General features: G+C 39.3%; 1 protein-coding gene across 8 annotated transcripts in view; it reads right to left on the reverse strand.

The window, feature by feature from the left end:
- The window catches only part of ppfibp2a (PPFIA binding protein 2a), a 52,627-nt gene that overhangs the window by 3,062 nt on the left and 31,676 nt on the right, over positions 1-17,889 (reverse strand). For 5 of the 8 annotated variants that reach the window (XM_035417905.1, XM_035417906.1, XM_035417912.1 and 2 more), the window contains 15 exons: positions 17,467-17,598; positions 13,314-13,502; positions 12,272-12,364; positions 9,399-9,510; positions 7,577-7,638; positions 6,607-6,682; positions 6,078-6,124; positions 5,914-5,981; positions 5,353-5,424; positions 4,990-5,050; positions 3,969-4,010; positions 3,262-3,403; positions 2,320-2,352; positions 1,444-1,579; positions 683-811 (listed from right to left, as the gene is read on the reverse strand). In XM_035417905.1, the coding sequence (XP_035273796.1) occupies positions 683-811; positions 1,444-1,579; positions 2,320-2,352; positions 3,262-3,403; positions 3,969-4,010; positions 4,990-5,050; positions 5,353-5,424; positions 5,914-5,981; positions 6,078-6,124; positions 6,607-6,682; positions 7,577-7,638; positions 9,399-9,510; positions 12,272-12,364; positions 13,314-13,502; positions 17,467-17,598 (1,394 nt within the window). The remainder of the gene's footprint in view (positions 1-682; positions 812-1,443; positions 1,580-2,319; positions 2,353-3,261; positions 3,404-3,968; positions 4,011-4,989; positions 5,051-5,352; positions 5,425-5,913; positions 5,982-6,077; positions 6,125-6,606; positions 6,683-7,576; positions 7,639-9,398; positions 9,511-12,271; positions 12,365-13,313; positions 13,503-17,466; positions 17,599-17,889) is intronic. The other 3 variants (XM_035417908.1, XM_035417909.1, XM_035417907.1) reach the window with 3 other exon arrangements.

A 17,889-nucleotide genomic window follows, 5' to 3' on the forward strand; every position in this document is an offset into this window, starting at 1 on the left:
ACTGAAACCTATATTTAATTAACTGGGCCACTCTGTAGCCCTGCTGTGTACATAACAGTTTCACTTTTATTAAAGTTTTTAGTACATCAGCAAGCAAATTATTTACTGCTTTCATGATTTCTTATACAATAAGGAATCCATTATTCTTTATAAAGCCTGAAATCCTAACAATAGGTAGGAGCCATTTGGTAGTTGCTCTTATTCAGAGTAACTGACATAAGTGCACACAAAACATTTAGGCAACAAAGAGCTAATGCCAAGACATTAGGGTCCCAGCCAAAATACATAAACCTACAACATAAAGTTAAGACTAGTAGGTGCAAGAGAGACAATTACGTGCTTTAAGTTGCAAATTGATCTGCGGATATAGTTATAAATGTAGCATAGGTGGGGCTAGTTAAGCCATGGCAAATGTTCATGGCAAGCCTAGATGCAATTTAAACAAGTATTTTTGGTCTGTGACGGAAGAAAGACAATGATTCTGCTGTCCTGATAGCAGAGGGGAGCTAATTTCACCACTGGGGGGCCAGAGTAGAGAAAAGGGTTTTGCATGAATTTCCATGACCGGTATTACCCATGGTTCCAATAAGGGTTTCACCCTTGTTCTGAAATTCTGATTTCTATGTTTCCTGATTTTCATCATGTGCAACATATAATGGATCTGACACCCTAGGATTCATACCGGATTGAACTCGCTGAGTCGTCGGTTTGGGCCAATCGTGGGCCAGCTGTGGCTCGTACACCCCCTCTCCGGAACTCTGCGGGATCCAGGTCATCCACCGGCAGGAATCCTGATTGACTCTTCCTTACCCTGGATGAAGGAGAAAGGGGGGGTGGGGGGGGGTTAGGGTTGCCTATGAGACTTGGGTAAGATAGCTAAAAAGATAATTTCCCCAAAGGTACTCTGAGGCCCCAAATCCAATCACGTCTGGTTCAAACCTGAATGGCTGTATTGTGGTGTCAGAATCAGCGATTAATGTCTTCTATAGACTCATCCGAGTCACTGATAATGTCCTATTATTCAGAATCAAATATTTCAATGCACAATTTCTGTCATCCTTTCAAGCAAATGCTGTCACATTCTGTCATCTTTTTCAAAATTATATTAGCAGAGCTGTTTGTCTTCCACCTATTGCATAGCGCATCACATAAGTAATTTTGGTGTTTGTGTTGGGAGTGATCGGTTTGTCAAATTTGAACCCATAGTAAGAACACTTTCAGCTTAATTTAATGAAAAACTTCTAGAATAAAATGAATTAGCCTAATATCTTTGGGGTATGCTGTTATGTGGTGCTTACCCTTTAAACGGGAAGCAAATGAGACAGATTAATTTACCATTATCTGTATTTTTAGTTCATGTTTCTTTTTTTTCCAGAGCAGGTTGACACATGTAATGATGATTGTAACTGCTTTGTGCTCTGATTTGGTAATGTATAAACTTACCTCCCCCAGAACCTGTGGATGGCCTTTTGGTTCTTCCGGTTGTCTGGAGAGGTGGGAGACTGCTGCTTCGAATCAGTGCCAGATGATGGCAGTGAGAGCTCTGCGAATGTGGTCCCGTCCTTCTTCTCTGCTTTTCCTGTGCACATAAAAACAGAAGTTTCCAGTTACTTTCATATGTGCCTTTTCAACAGGCTGGTTAAATTAGTGCCTGTGTCTCTAAGTCATGCAGAAAGAATGCAGGATTCAGGTGTAACCCACAGGCTCTAAAAATATCTAATTTTCCTTGAATCCTGTCCAAAAGGGCAGTTTTATATAAAGCTGAAAATGATATATGTACTGATGTACCCAAGGTAGGGCTGCCAGTGAACCTTCATGAGACTAAAAAAAAGCCCTGGTATATTTAACTTTAAAATTTTAATGGAATTAAGTTCCAATGCCAGCAGTATCAGCAGTCACTCGTGTCAGAAGCCTTTTTTTGCTTAAGTTAAGGGTACAGGGTTAAATTTCCAGCCGGAGCCATCCATGTGCATGCAACACACTGCCCACACATGGTACCAGTTACACTTGAAAGCCGCCATAATCTGAGTTCATGACAGGGTGGGGTGTGTGCGGCTCATGTGAAGGAGACAGGAATAATATTGGCCGTCTCTGCCCACCACTGCTTTCACTACAGGGCCTTGCTACCGATTTAAACGGCTGCCATAGACCCTCAGACACATGTAAACCCCCACCAGGAATGCTTTGCAATTTAGATTTATAGATGTCTGGTACACAAAGTTCCCCCTAGTTTTTGTTTCTTACTGTGCTGCTTAACCGTAGGTGTCATGCAGTGACGGTACTTTGGGCACATGCTTTAGTTTCCGTGGAGTACGGTACCTAGAACCGGAGCGCTGGCACTCCTACACCGATCTTCGGCCGTTTGAAGTGAGCAAGCAGAGAGCCAGGCAGAAAAGCACAGGAGAAACACCAGCACATTAAGTCAGAGAGCACAGTCAGGCAAGACGAGGGGTTAGTGATGCGGGAGGCAGAATCCATGCAAGACTTGATGAAGAAGAGAAGAGGAATAATGTGAACAGTGCCTCTACTTAAAATCAGATGTACTGTAAATTGAGGAACCGGCTCTTCCGTAAAATATAGATTTCCGTTGTAATTTATTTAGGCACATTCATATGCTCATATACCATTCATACTATACGGTCATATACATTGTATTTGCCTTTTTTTTTTTTTTTACCAGTCGTAGAACGCCCTGAAGCGTGAGCAATCCGCTGAGGCATGAGCTAGTGAATATTTTGCTGCTTTAAAAGCCCCACAGCATACAGCAGAAGAGCAAGACCTTACACACCTTCCTTCACTGACGACAACTAGTACCCTGTAGGTACCTATCACGTAGCTGGAGGGTACTGATGCAGCAGTAAGCTAAATTATAATTCACCAAAATGAATGGCATTCATACATTTTCTTACCTCAGGAGATGCCTTTGGACTAACCTATGACAAGTTTCTGCAGTCTTTTTGGAGATTTAATTAGTCCATAAAAGCCTTCACAATGCCTCGTTTCCAAAATGAATGGAAGTTTATGGATGAGGAAGATCCAGCTGGGGTTTTGCTTTTTAATTTCTTTGAAATACCAAACATAAATGAAATGTTTTTGTATGTGCAGTTGCAACCATATCCATAATTATATAATCTTGTTTGATCTTGTTTTCATTTAAAACTTGCTATTTATTTTTGCAAACAATGCCATTCATTTTTAACACATTTCAATATGTAGCTGTTTCACAAGTGTACAATAATCATATAACAGTGAGGTGCATACTTAGGGCAAAAGCACTGTCTCTACTCTGATTTGGAGACTTCTGAATTGGTGTTGAATGTTTTTCTTTCTTCCCATTTGGACAGGATCTGGAGCCCTTGCCCGGCATGGTTTGGGACTTGTTGCTGTCATCGGCATATGAAGTCTGCAAACAAACAGTTGTTGTAAACAAGAGATGGCAACTGTTACCAGCAGGTGGCAGTAGTTGGTTTCTCAGTTCAATTTCCTTTTCACCTCAAATGTGATTTAACAAGCGTGACAATTTCCAGTAAGCCAAGCAATCCATTGCAGCATACAATTTTAAGAGAATTATGGTATGCGTGTTCTAAGCATATATTTAACAATTTTATCTGTTAATCTTCAGATCTTTTTAAACCAGATGTCAAAAATTTCATTAGATTTTGATTTATTTCACAGTAATAAAATATGCGTGCATTCATATCGTCCTTACATACATTTAAAACAGTCAAGGATAAAATACACCATAAACCCCAAAGGCCTATTTCCAGTATATAAATGAAAAACCACCCTGGTTGCGCCTGAAGCAATATGCTGAAAAATCTGACATGAAAACCTGTGAAAGCAATACTTCTGTACATAAAACACTTGTATTATCTGAGGCAAGCAAATTAAGTGATTGGATTATTCAGTAAGTAAGGGGTTAAAGGTTAAATGTTAGGTTTTAAGGTGATGTCATCCAGTGGAAGTACCTCTGCTGACACAACAGGTTCTACTGGTTCCTCCACTGCATGCTACGGGTTGGAAAGAGTGATAAGGAAGTGACAGAGCATGTGACAAACAGAACAGACACATAAGTTAGTTCAACAATAAGTTTAAGACACTCATTTATTTAAATCTAAATAAAAATAACCTTAAATCATTTTTCTTATTGATTCACTTTTAATATTTTATCCATTATTTTCACAGCATATGTTATATGTAAACAAATGGTAAGTGGGCTATAGCTATTGCGCACTCAGAATAAATAAAATTGTTACTTTTTTCATGTACTGCATCAATTATTTGGAATTCTAAATTCTAAATACTACAAATACTACACTCTCACCTTCAATTAAGCCCTTTTACTACAATAAAGCAGGAGTCCTCTCAGGTTTGTTAAATATAATATGGGTCTTTCTCCAATGTCTTTAAGTCGGTGGTCATTACTAAAACTTTCAAAAAAGTAAACTAACTAGTTTGGCTAAGAAATTTTGTTGGCTAATATTTTAGTTTGAACATGCTGCAGAACCACTGTGTGTTTGTTGAGCCACAAATCCTCCTATCAAAGCCCATTATTTTTTTCTAAAAATGAGAGTTATAACACCATTCAAATAATCATGGGTGCCTGAGTTTGAGATTATTAAATAAGACCCTTATGTGTGAAGAGCTGAAATTTCTGTCATGTACAAACAGGACCTAAACTATCTTAGGAATTAAGGGAATTCTGTCAAGACCTTTTGTAGGTCTTGAGAATTTAGTCATTTTGTCAAGGCATATTAGTTGAAATGGCTCTGTGAGAGTTAATGAAATGCAACACTTTTCCCTTTAGGTTAGAAACCATATAGAAAGTTTGCACTAACAATATATAATGGATTAACAGGAGAACTACTGGTTAACTTGCAGGAGTGACCCCAACCTACAGACTACTAGTGAGTTATTTTGGTTAGTTTGACGTGAAATATTTTCACTTGTTTTCTTTTTTTAATTTAACAGAAAAAAATCTGGTCCAACCTTCTTCTTTGATCCACTCCGTAAATCCTCCAAACTACTTGATAGTGTATTTGGTTGTATCCTACAAAGTAAAAAAAAAATATATATATACACATCAGAAATTTTACGATACAATTTGTATTACAGTAGTTTAATGGCGTTGATTTCATGGAAAGGCAGGTCTACACAAGAACCCCAGACTCAGCAAGGTGCTTCACCATCTGCAGGAGGGCGAGTCTAATTTGACGTGACAGTCATTGCTTAACACTAAGTAAGACAGGCAATGTTCTAATGAGGCAGCAACATCAGTGATCGGTCCAGGGCCCCTTTTGTGGGTCTCAAAGCCCAAGCAAAATAAGATAAACAAACATCAGCTAAACTTACCTTAGTCCGTTCTGGACGCTGGTGTTGCTAGGGGAGACCGCAGACTCAGGAGACATCTGTACACTCCTGCAACTGGGATGGGTGAGAGAGCAGCAGTGCTTATTTCAAATCTGCACACAGCACACGTGTGAGATATTCTAACATACATTTGATTTTCACAAGTGCTTGAGTGTTACTCTCTGAAATGCTAAACTACGGCCAAAATAAATTATGCTACAGATGTAAACAATTAATAGTTTGATAACTGGATTTGATATCAGCCAGCTTACAGACAAACTAACAACTTTGTTAACCTCAGATCCCCAGTCTATTTGTCAAATGTTACCCTCTTGTGTTCAGGCGGTGTAACATCTTCATTTTTAGTGTTTCAAACAATAGTTATAGCATAGGCCACAAAATTCCATAAGAACACGGATTTTATGGAAATCAATTAAGTACTTGCAATTCATTTCGCATTATTTCAACGAGAATGAATATTCTACATCCCTGATCTGGGCTTCTGGACGCGTGGCGATTTTAATGTGTACTGTGGCTCATAGGCCAGTCCAATTCCACACTTACCTAAAGTCTAACTCCTTTTGAAAGGATGATGAGGAGACCATTAAAGGTGAAGAACCACAGGAGGACATCTACAGGGGGAAATGTGACACACAGGAGAATTATCTAGACCCAGATACAGAGCAGGTCTACCTCAACAATTCAGGACAGAGAGAAGTTGGCCCCACCTCTGATTGTGGCGTGTTGGAGTTGGAGAGAATCCTTGCACCCGAGACTGGAAATGCAAAGAAGCAAAGTCTAGCACACTTCATTTCTGCTTCACACCAGATCATTATGTTTAATGCACACTGTTACCTGTGCAGTTAGACTACTTGGCTTAGATTCGGGTAACATTTATCATTAAAGTTGATTTAAAAATAAATGCAAGGGTCACTTTTTTTCTTCACCAACACAATCTGGTAAGTTCATTCCTGAACAGTTGACCATAAGAAAGGTAAAGAGGATTGTTAGTTGAATCCCAGCCCCAGTCTGAGGTCATGGTTGGGAATGGTCTAGGGACCCAGAAGGTCACTGGCTCAAGTTCTGGGATGGACACTAAAGTCATATGATTCAGTAAGGTAAAATTTTAAACTTCTTCAAAATTAAACTATTATTCAATATACAATTATACACTCAATAAAAAGCAATATTAGTAAAAAGCATGAATAGAAAGTTAAGTTGATTTCCTTTTTTGATCCTCATATTATAGTGTCTTACCTTGAATAGATGAGATGACTTCTTTTGTCTTTCTGTACTGGTTTAAAAGGAATGTAAGCTCTTCAATACGGCGACCCTGCAACACAGAAATATTCTTGGCCTGGTTTCAATCTACATTTTTCCTAAAATTTGACATCCAAAAAAATGTTGTTTTTTATTCACAGTTTGGTAAGTTCAACAATTACCTGAATTAATCATAGCGAATACTCTTAAAAGTTCTGAACCTTTACAACACTACTTTTTGAATGCTTCACTGAAACCTGAGGAATATTCAGGAATAAGTCAAGTACAAAAAGTCATTTTGTTTCTATTTTTCTGTCACAAGAACCCTATAAATAGCTTTTGTGGGAATATTCAATTGAAAAAAGACAGATTTTTCAGTTTGATCTTGAGCATATGGTGTAGATCATTGCATTTATTTGTTATCTGCACATTAGCAGCAGCAACCAGATAACAATCGTGATGACGAGGGCATCTGGGTCTTGGAAGGCTCTACATCCAAAGCTGAATTTTGGTCAGATCAAAGAAGGCTTTTCAATGGGTGCCTGCTTGGATCTGGCCAGGCTTAATTTACACTAAATTCATATTAGTTTGGCAATGGACAGGCTCTGTATGTGGTATGTGTAAATTTCCTCAGTTTATTTTGAGCAAAACAGCCATGAATGCTTGGCTTGTATGTTGCAAATGATCCCAGTGTGCCAGCGTAGGTCACTGGTAGGAGATGAATTTGATATGAAATAGTTTACACTGTCATTTCCTTTGTGTCTATAAGGCTTTCATCAAGTCAGCATACATACATTCTGACCTGTGGTCGCGTATCCATTCAAAAAAAAAAAAAAAAAAAGAATCCATTCAACTCAATTGGAGTATTATATATTGCATAGCCTTTGCCAGATTCATCCATAGAAATGTGGCCTTTATATTACCAGGACATTGACGTTATACATAATGTTAAGTAATGTTTCCATACCTTTTCTTCATTTTCTGCTAACAATGTCTCCATTCCTGTTTTCAGCCTTTGCAATTCCTGATCTGAAAAGAAATGTCTGTTACTATAGCTGCTGGTAAATAACTGCTGATCATCGCCCCGTCTCTTAACGACATGCATTAACCATGACATTCTGAGGCTGACTGAAGCCTGACTGAATTACATGTGGAATTACACAGACTGGAGTCATGCTTATGGAAGTCATGCAATAAATGACACGTCGCTGGTGCAAGAGGACAGGAATCTAATGGCATTAACATAAAAGGATATGAGGACACAATATCTTCATTGACAGACACAAGACGTAATGGGCCCGGTTGCACGGTTCCTCCACATCTCAGAGTGTTGCTTTGACGCATGGTCACACAATGGAACACTACAGCTGCAAGGCTTCTGTTTGTGTTGAGGTTGAGGTACGAGAGGTGATCACACCCTGGTTACGTTCTCTCACAGCCATTTGATTATGACTGTAGAGCTGGAACTAGGCTTAGAATGGATTTAACTGAAACTAAAGATGGTAACCCAGTGGAGCGCAATTGCTTTTCAACTTCATTTCTCATAACCAAAGCAGTAGCTCATAATGAGCTATTTGCTAAATTAACAGTCTGGATTGAGATTACTGCCCTGTACATCAGTCATCAGACATTTTCCCAAAAAATATACAGACAGAATTGTATGACTATCTCTCTCTGATTGACTGCTGTGATCATAGATGGTGGATTGCTCCTTACTCTCTTCCATGTAAACCTCCTTGGTTTAAAGTGGCAACACCTATGGAGGCAAGGTTGTTACACACCTTACCAACTCATGTGCACAGTAGGTAAGCCAGTATCAGAGACAGTAGATGAGAATCAGAAAATTACATGGTGCATTATGCTAAGCATATTCCAGCTGTACAGTAAAAAAGTACCCATATCCATGTCAGGCATTGGGGAACCAATCAACTTCCTTCCAGACACTGCACAGTTACTGTACATATAAGTTCACAGAACTCATTGGACAGTGTGAGACTAAATGTTGTATGGTACTAACTAGGTGGGAAGGGAATTTTTAATTCATACAAATTACAGTGAGATTAAAGTCAAACCCCCTCCATTTCAATTTCTCCAGTAAAGGCACATTGAAGGGGTGTGATGGACAGGGCAGAGTACTCAGACAGATTAGCAAGTGTGATGGTGCGATGGAAGCTCTGTGTGAAGCATCTGGAGAATGTGAAGCCTTACATTTGTCTTTCAGTCTTCTCTTAAACACCTCATCTATCGTGAGGGCTTTGAGGAATTAAAAGACAACACACAAATTAGGTAGTAAAGTGTGCTTTTGCGAATGCTCATTAAATGAGACATGATGCAATAAAAATGTAAATGTAAGTTTGAATATTTTGAATTAAAATGTTTAATTGCCAAATTTGGCTTAGCACTTCAGAGGTTCAGAATAAATATTCACGGAATCCAGGAGAGTGATGAGCAGCCTTCTGGGAGCACATCTGTGTTTGCATTAAATATTTAGCCTCCTCTGTTAATACTGTCTCATTCAACTATACTTACCTGACACAACGGAAAATCATTGCAACAGGAATCATTGGGAGATTGCTAGGTGAGATAGAATTGTTCCACGGAGTGGATCATGTGACAGTGGAACATTCTTCCTGTGCTCTAATCACAAAATGTGGGGGCGTCGCTTGGTTTATTAAAGACCCCTAGAGGGATGGGGAAATTCTCACTTGGTTATTAAAAACCACAAACCGCACAGTCCAGTGTGAGAGGATATCAGAGACATACACAGATTCACAAAATGGTCATTTTACCTTTATCCGCACCGGTGGCAGTTGCAGGGCCTCCTGTTGTGAGCTGCCTCTGCAAACAGTCGATTTCGGCATCTTTTTCTGCAAGAAGCTGCTGCAGGTCTGAGATTTCTGCCTGTGAACGAGCTCAGAATTACTTTTTATTCTGCATCATCTGTCAGAGATACTAAACAACAGAGACTCATCCAAAATGTCCGAATATCTGAATCGATCTTATTCAAATATCCCTTCTATGAGGAGATCAATTTTCACAAACTATTACTTTCAACAAAACACAAAAACAAAGATATAATGTTCCTCTTAAAAGTAGAATGTACGGTATGGATAAAAGGATTAAAAACTCAGAGTGCTTTCACATTAAAGTCTGCCCTTATTGTTATGCTATGGGGCCACAGAGTGTTTTCAGAGGTGACCAATGCCATTCCATTTGATTTGCAGGGAATTCCTTAGTTAAACTACTTTAAATGACCATCTTGGCCAACATTCAAACTTGGACCACCTTATTTATTCAGGTTTACGGAAGAAGCAGGACTGCCTTTGCCTATACCAGATGCATATACAGTAACACAGCTCACAATCACATTGCACATCAACTTTAAATGAGGCATGCAAAAGCACTCTAGAAAGTGGAATGGGAAAGGTACAGTACATTAGATGAAATGGAACACATGCATAGCAAGGAATCTCATTTAAGCAATCTGTCCTGTGAAACTTTTTTTTTTACTGCGTAAAAGCTGGACATGGAATTTGCCTGTTTAGACACTGCATTCTATGAATTGTATTATTCCGTGTCATGCATGTGGGCAATGTTCACAGTCTGAGGAAAATGCAACATAGCTAAGAGTAGTGAAGATTAGTTTATGCTGAGGAAAGGCAAGAGTCATACACTGGCCAAGAAACTCTCATCTCTGTTACTGCTTTTCACTATATTTTGATATCCATATTTATGAGAAGATTGCCCATTATTGATGAATGCAAAATAAATACTGATTATCTGCAGTAATCCATTTTGGTTACTCAACAGACCCATGTGGCCCCCATAAGTGACTTGCATTCACCACATAGTGTATATACCATGAACAGTATACTAATATATAAATCATGGATACAAACTGGATACTTAATTTCAGGAAAACAGTGGTTCCTCAAAAAGGATCTGAACCTGTAGCCTTCCTCTGTTTGCACGACTGACCCCTATTCCTGAGGAAATTATCTGAATGTACAGATATCTACTCAGGCATGCCCAGTTCCTTTATTGGTTCTATGTCTGGAAGCAGTGGAGGTTAGAGTGAACTGTCTCGCCCAATGAACATCAACTGCATATTTTCTTTGCAGTTTTCTTTTGTCCTATTTACATGCACTAGAAGCCATTGCATTTATGATCAATGGTTTTCATATTTGAAGCAGCTGAACATTCATTATATTGTAACATACCAGATCACATGTAGTTGTAATATAAGTCAAATATGGTAAAAACATACTTCTGAATATAGGAAATATATATGATATTTGAAAAAAAGGTTGCATACAATTTGCTGATTAAAATATTTATTTTAAGTTCAAATATACAACAAACATGTTTATATTATACTGAATGGTAACTACACTGTAGATATACAATTATTCAAGGCAGAACGATCTGGATATACAGAAAACTAGCCGGATATACAGAGTAGCCTGTGTGTATTGCGATTATGCTACATAATTAATAATGCTGGATAGGATTGGGTGAACAAGATTCCATTACAGCAGGTTCCACTTTATGAGCAGTGATGGTTTGTGAGACTCAAATAGAAAACGTCAAATTCTTCCCATTAATCTGATCATTTCTCTCATGTAAATCAAGCCATGAATTAGGCAACCTTAATAACGAGTATCATTTTGTCAGGGTGATGTTTTTATTTTTTTATTTTTTGTCATGGTGATGTTTTTCTCACAGTGCAAAAATATATAAGAATGTAATTGTATGGATTCACAGATCATGTAATCATTATAATCATAACCATGTTTGCAACCAGGACATGTTTGTGATGTAAAGATTATATACAATCTGTGACTCAACTTAATGCCCCGATTTTACGAATGGAGTTTATTCAATAGTTAAAATTTGAAGCCTTGTGTATACAATGATGGAACTACCTGGGTAGAATCGAATAAAGTCTTAACATTGCAAAGGTCTAATATGATGTGAACACAAAAACACAGTGCCACATGAGATACAATTAGGCCAGAGAGAATGACTTCCTGACGGATGTTTAACAATTTCCTCTTATTCAAGAAAACCGAAAAACAAATCCAGCTGAGAGGCACGATCAGTTTAAGTGAAGGATTTTTGGCCTAAATCCTCAGGGTGGGGGTTATGGCAGCAGGGGCAGGGATGGAGCTGGTGATGGCTGGTGGTCAGAGGGACTGAGGGGTCAGAGTGAGTGATGCACCTGAGCTGTCCTGCACTGTTCCTCCCAGTGCTGCCTCTCTACCTGCGTGTGCTCTACGGTAAGCTTCAGGCTAGAAAGCTTGGTCATTAGCGACTGGTAGCACACGTGGAGAGAGGAAGAGATAGAGAGCTAGAAGGAAACAGAGCGTGAAAAAGCAGTGGGCGTGCAGGCTGAAAAGAGAGCAGGAAAGGTTACCTCTGACCTATTTCACTCAGAGCAAAGACCAGAGTGACAGGCTTTCTTAAACAAAAATAAATTGGAAGACAAAAGGCAGAACAGGTAAGCATGGGTATTGTTGATGACTGATTCAGCCAAGCAAACAGAAAGACAGTGAATAATTAGTACACTGGAAAGGTGCAAATATGCACTATGAGTTAAGTGACAAAATTCTAAACGAGGCTAAAATAGTTGAAAAATCCAAAAGCATTATTTTTTGTTTACCTTTGTTGCCTTCAATTTCTTTTCATACTGACATTTCTCCTCTTGCAGTTCATTAACTTTACACTTCAGCACTTTTAACTCTGTCAAAAGGCCCTGTTAAATGAAAAACACAAGTGAGACACAACCTTAATGTACAGTATCCAATTTTCAAATCAAGTCTGCAAACAGAACACTGTGGATGCCTTAAACACAGCCTAGTTCCACCATCCAGATTAAGTTCAATACAAATGTGTTGCTGTCTGAAAAGGAAAGCACTTTATGCATTATGTTAAGCTGTGGTTGCTGGGCACGTGTTGCCTGGAGATTGCGATGTTTGCTGTTAGACTCAGCCAATACAAGATACTACTTTTAAAAAAGGAAACCTTTCAGAGGCTGGGGGTATTTGGCCATTTTTAAGACTTTTGAAGGGAAAGGTGGAAACTAAATGTAATATGACAGTTTTTCAAAAGATGCAGAGAATAGAAAGCATAAGTGCTGAGACATCAAGTAAACACCTCCACCTTCACCCTGAGAGATGTGACACACACAGTGATCAGTCGCAGCCATTGATGGCTTAAGCTTCAATTGATGGCTTAAGCCATCAATAAAAAGCTATTGAACCCAACAAAGAACACAAATAAATAGTGAACAACAGTCAGAACAGTCAGACCATGAGGCTCATGTGCACATGTGCTTCAACTCCACAGCCTCTGCTGGAGAGGTGAGGTTCCAGCTCACTATTTGTTTGGTCAAATCTGTGTCGCATGACACAAGAATAGCGTAATACATCAGCAAAAGTCAGTCATGAAAAAATTCCACCCCGGCTGACATGCAGGCACACCACACTGACACAGAAAACTGCTCTGGCTAAGAAAGCAAAAAAAACACTCAGACCAAGCAGACCAAATACAAATTTGACTCCAACACCGAAAAACCCTTTCTTCATCTCCTGCTGTTTGGGTGCCACATGGGAGCGTGACTTAGGGTAAGCGTGTTAGTTTCCAGAAGGGGGTGAAGTATTGTTAGGGTTAGAGGAGAAGCAAGCGTTTGGTTGTAAGCCTACGTTCTCTCCTCTACAGCGACAGTGGTCCTCAGAGCCGCCGAGGTCAGGGCTTGGGCTCTGGTGGGCTTCCTGCAGGCTACTGTCAGTTGCCTGCTTTTCCAGGGCCCTTTTCTCCTGGATCCTGCTACTGATCTCCAGCTGAAACTTACACATCTGCTCCTGGAGCTCACTGATCAGATTGACTACGCACTGGGGGAGGGAAAGACACAGATTACATAAATATCAGATCACCTCAAAGAGAAAAAGGGGGTATAATTTGAATTCACTGGAAATAATGCAAGTAGAGACATGTCTGGGTGGTGATGTGTGTGTGTGTGAGAGAGTGTGTACTGTATGTGTCTCTGACTGTGTGTGCGTGAGGGTATGTGGTGCATGGGTATGTGTGCATGCGTGGGAATGTGCGTGTTTGTGTTTACGTATGCGTGCGTGCACGCCTCCAACACTATTTTTTCGTTTCTCATCATTCCCAAGATATACTCTGGCATGCAGTAGCATGTGAATGTCATATTTTATGTCATGTTTATGCATCAGAAAAACAGACACAAGGATGATGGATGCCAGTGCTGCTCCCACTAATCTGCGCTCAATAAAATGTTGCACCTGAGAAACAAACACCGAGGTAATAAGCCGCTGGCCTTCTAATCCAGTTTGAGAAGTTCTGTTGTGCGCACATTTGTCTTTCAGCTAAAGTAGAGCTTGACTCTTGCTGGGTAATTTCAGGGCAAAATGTGGCTAAGCAGGAGCTTAGACACATGTGTCTAAGAAATGTAAAATCTTCACAACTGCAAAAATGTGTTGCATATTATGTAGGCTTGTTTGTAATACATTTTTAAAAGAAGTGGGTTGTGCTTCTTTAAGTTTAAAGGATTACAAGATCAAAATAATTCAGTAGCAACAAAACAAAAATGTCCCTACTCAACTTTAAGGCAAATATTTTAAACATTTTGGCAAACTGCCTTTATCGGAGAAATGGTGTTATGCATTACATCCACATTGCATGAATAGGGGTTTCTCCATACATTTATTATTATATAAAACAATAGACATATTTGTAATGAATTGTTTCACTTACAGTTAATGCAGCACATGCCTGTATATAAAAAATGCCATATAATTAACATCAATGAATCATATATTTAAGTGAACAATAGTCCATCTGTGTATACATGTTTTAGCTGAAATGCCTGAAATGCCTGTGTGACGGTGGGCTAAGCAAACTCCAATGGAATTCACCGCAAATGTTATGCCAGATGACCAGGAACACGTCCGCACCTATATATATATATAGCTGACTGTTTAGTGGTTCTAAGCAAAGGTTATTTCTTTGGTGAAAGTAAGTTTATGTATGGAATGTTCATAACAAATTCCTGTTTCTCTTTAACCTCAAAGGGATCTCTGCAGCTGTTAAGCAATGGAGCAGTGTTTGTGAATGAAACAATGCAGAGAGAGGGCTCAGATATCATAGTACCATACCATAATGCGTGTTATGTCTTTGAAGGCCGTTTGGATTTACAGTACGAGGACAGGGGGACCAGGAAATTCTGTGCACTCCATATTAAATAATATCTGCATATTAAATTACAAAATAAGAAATATCATTGTTTTTAAATGTGACTTCTCTTTTATGAAACTGAATGTTGATGAGGATAGTCAACGGAAAGATTTTAATTGTGCTCATTTTTCATATAGGAAGCTGCCTTTCAGTAACTGTCAATTCAGCTCCATCAAGTATGAACAGGAAATTTCCTGATTCCTTCTTGAATCCCCAATCTAACCTTGCAAAGTTACTGTAAGAGGGCTGTCTGTATATCCACAGCCTGTAAAGCAAGGCTGTTTCCATTACATTCTGATGTGGTTCACATGCCACATACAAACTGACAGAGTTGACAAAAGGGATTATTGGAACACAGTGAGTTAAATCGATCAACTATCTTTCATGACATATAGTAATGTAAACCCAAAGAAGACACTCATCTAATTCTCATTTGTCTGTCTGAGTATTGTATGGAATATGTGCTGCTTTTAAATTACAGCTATGCCACCTTAGTCTTTTCACTACTCTCAACTTGTCAAACCAAAAAAAAATACTTGGAAGCACGCTAGGATATAAAAAAGCTGTCATTAAGAGTTGTTGTGAGCTGAACAGACAATCACACTCAGTAAACAATCATCCTAACATGCCTCTGCCCATGATCCTTTGTTATATTGCTTGATAAACCCTGGCCAGTGTTCGTGGTTTTACAGAAAACAAGTAAAACATCTTGACTAATCAATAATAGAAATGAGGAAAATGGGTTGACAAGGCGATGTTTTTCATTTGTCAAGAGTAAAATCACAATTTTTACAAACCAAATGTTCACAAACCATTTTGAGGCATGAACACATTTCTCAGAAAAGTCACAGCAAATAATAACATTGCAAACTTCTGAGTATTAGGGAGGGTATGTAGAGCTAAAGTTGCAAAATTAAAATAGTACTGTTCTGACTTTGGCCCTGCTGAACTGAACAATAAAGTGCCAATTTTGGATGGTAACCAGACTGACAGATAAATCCAATGCCTTGTTGACAAAGCTAAAGGCCGACAGAGCTGCAAATAATCTTTTTATACATAAAAATTACACATAACAGAGCCCGTTCAGAACAGTTGATTTTAAACACATTTATAAAACCGCACAATGGGCTCTTTCAGTGATAGAGTTGGAGCTGATGTGGAAATTGGAAGAGTGTTTGTTAAGAATTGATCAGAACTGAGTAACTGTGTTGCATATTTAGGCCCTATGACAATAATTAGGCCCTATGATTACATCTCATTAAGATGTCTACAAGTTATTTTGTTATAAAAGGCAATTCCCATTTCTAGATACTTAGATTAAGTGCTTCATTGGAAGGTTCTTACAGCATATTATTCTCCTAGTTGTTTAACCCTATTAACTGAGTGTTAAACCTGCATCTGCTATCAGAAATGGTCACAAAAATATTGTTATTTTGTAAACAAAATAATAATTTTCATATTGCTCCTTTACCATAGCAATTTATATACCAGACCATTATCATATAATTAATGTATTGGGCTGGATATTTAGAGAAGCTTGATCAGAAGTGCAAAGTCTTTTCAAGAATATGCTACACTATACCTATTGTCATCAAATACTGTATTTATCACATATTCAGATCACACATAGTATTACAGACAAAAGAAATCCAAAAGAATAAGCAGGTAGGACCAGTAATAAGGGTTTAAGGGTTTTGTTAAGAGTTAATAAAAGCACAATAAATCAGATAATAACTGGAGGTGATTTGCCTTAGTGGTCACCTGATCCTATTTGTCCTATAATATAATACCTTGTGTAGAGAGCTTGATTAGTGGTGCCTCCCCCATTCAGAAATGTGTGAGAGCAGGGCTGCATTATATTTGAATCACAGTGCAATCTATTCGCAGATATGCGCTGTATGAAAATCCAATGAAAACGTAAACTTGTAACATTCTGAATGTAGTGAGCGCAAATCCCTCTTTCAACATATTCATTCATTCACACCAGTAGAGTTTGGTGTTTTCACCAGTACAGCTTATGCTGTAACTGTACTACTGTATGGTGTAATGCTCACTGATCTAACTCTGTTTTCATTGCTACGAGACATATATATTGCCTATTGCGCAATGAGCTTGGGTGTCCAGACAAGGGGAACTGTGCGTGACTGACTGTTTACATGCACTACTTCATATACAACTTCTGTATAACTACACAAAACAGCATGTGCTACATCCTCTTGCTTTCCAAGAAAACAACTTAACAAATAGGACAATGGAGAGTTTTATCTGGTCAATGTGGTTAGCTTCTGATGGCAGGCCTGTGGCTGTTGTAATGTTATTTTTGTATGCGTCGGCCGCCCTCGGTCGTTCTAGGCTGGTTTTATCTTACACAAGACACACATTAAAGTCAGATCCTACCAGAAGCGGGACCCTGGGCTTGGGGCCACACCAGGCCCTTCCCTCCAGACCTTAAAAGAACACAAGTTCCCTCTCTCCCTTTCTGGTGCCTGTTTACCCTATCCAGCAAATGGCGAGGTTCCGTTCCCGTGGAAGCGAAGCCTTCTGGGTGTTTACCCTTAGCGGCTGAATGACACTGCCCCCAGCCCAACCCCTGATCCGCACCTCAGCTTTGTGCTGCTTGCTGTCCCCTTCGCTGGGTTGATCCTCCATGCCTACAAGCTTCAACTTCAGATGGGAAACCTCATCCATAAGATCCAGCTTCTCGGTCTCCAGTGACGTCCGACTAAACAGCTCCTGGGGCACACACACACACACACAATCATATGTGCGCACACACACACACATGCACACACACAAAAACAAAGTGACCAAGTGATGTCACATACTGCTGGTTGCCACAAACCACCCCCCTCCCCCCTTCCCCTGACCCAGTGTTTTCAGCCGGATCTGCCACTGCTAAATATATACAGATACGTGCTCTATTTTTATGCTTTCGGTCACTGGTCGACACGGGAATGGGGGAGGCGGAGCCTGCAGGGCACGCCCCAGATTCCGAGGCCAGTGGCAAGATACTGCAACAGGGTG

This window comes from Anguilla anguilla, chromosome 5 (genome assembly GCF_013347855.1).
Source record: "Anguilla anguilla isolate fAngAng1 chromosome 5, fAngAng1.pri, whole genome shotgun sequence".
NCBI lineage: Eukaryota > Metazoa > Chordata > Actinopteri > Anguilliformes > Anguillidae > Anguilla > Anguilla anguilla.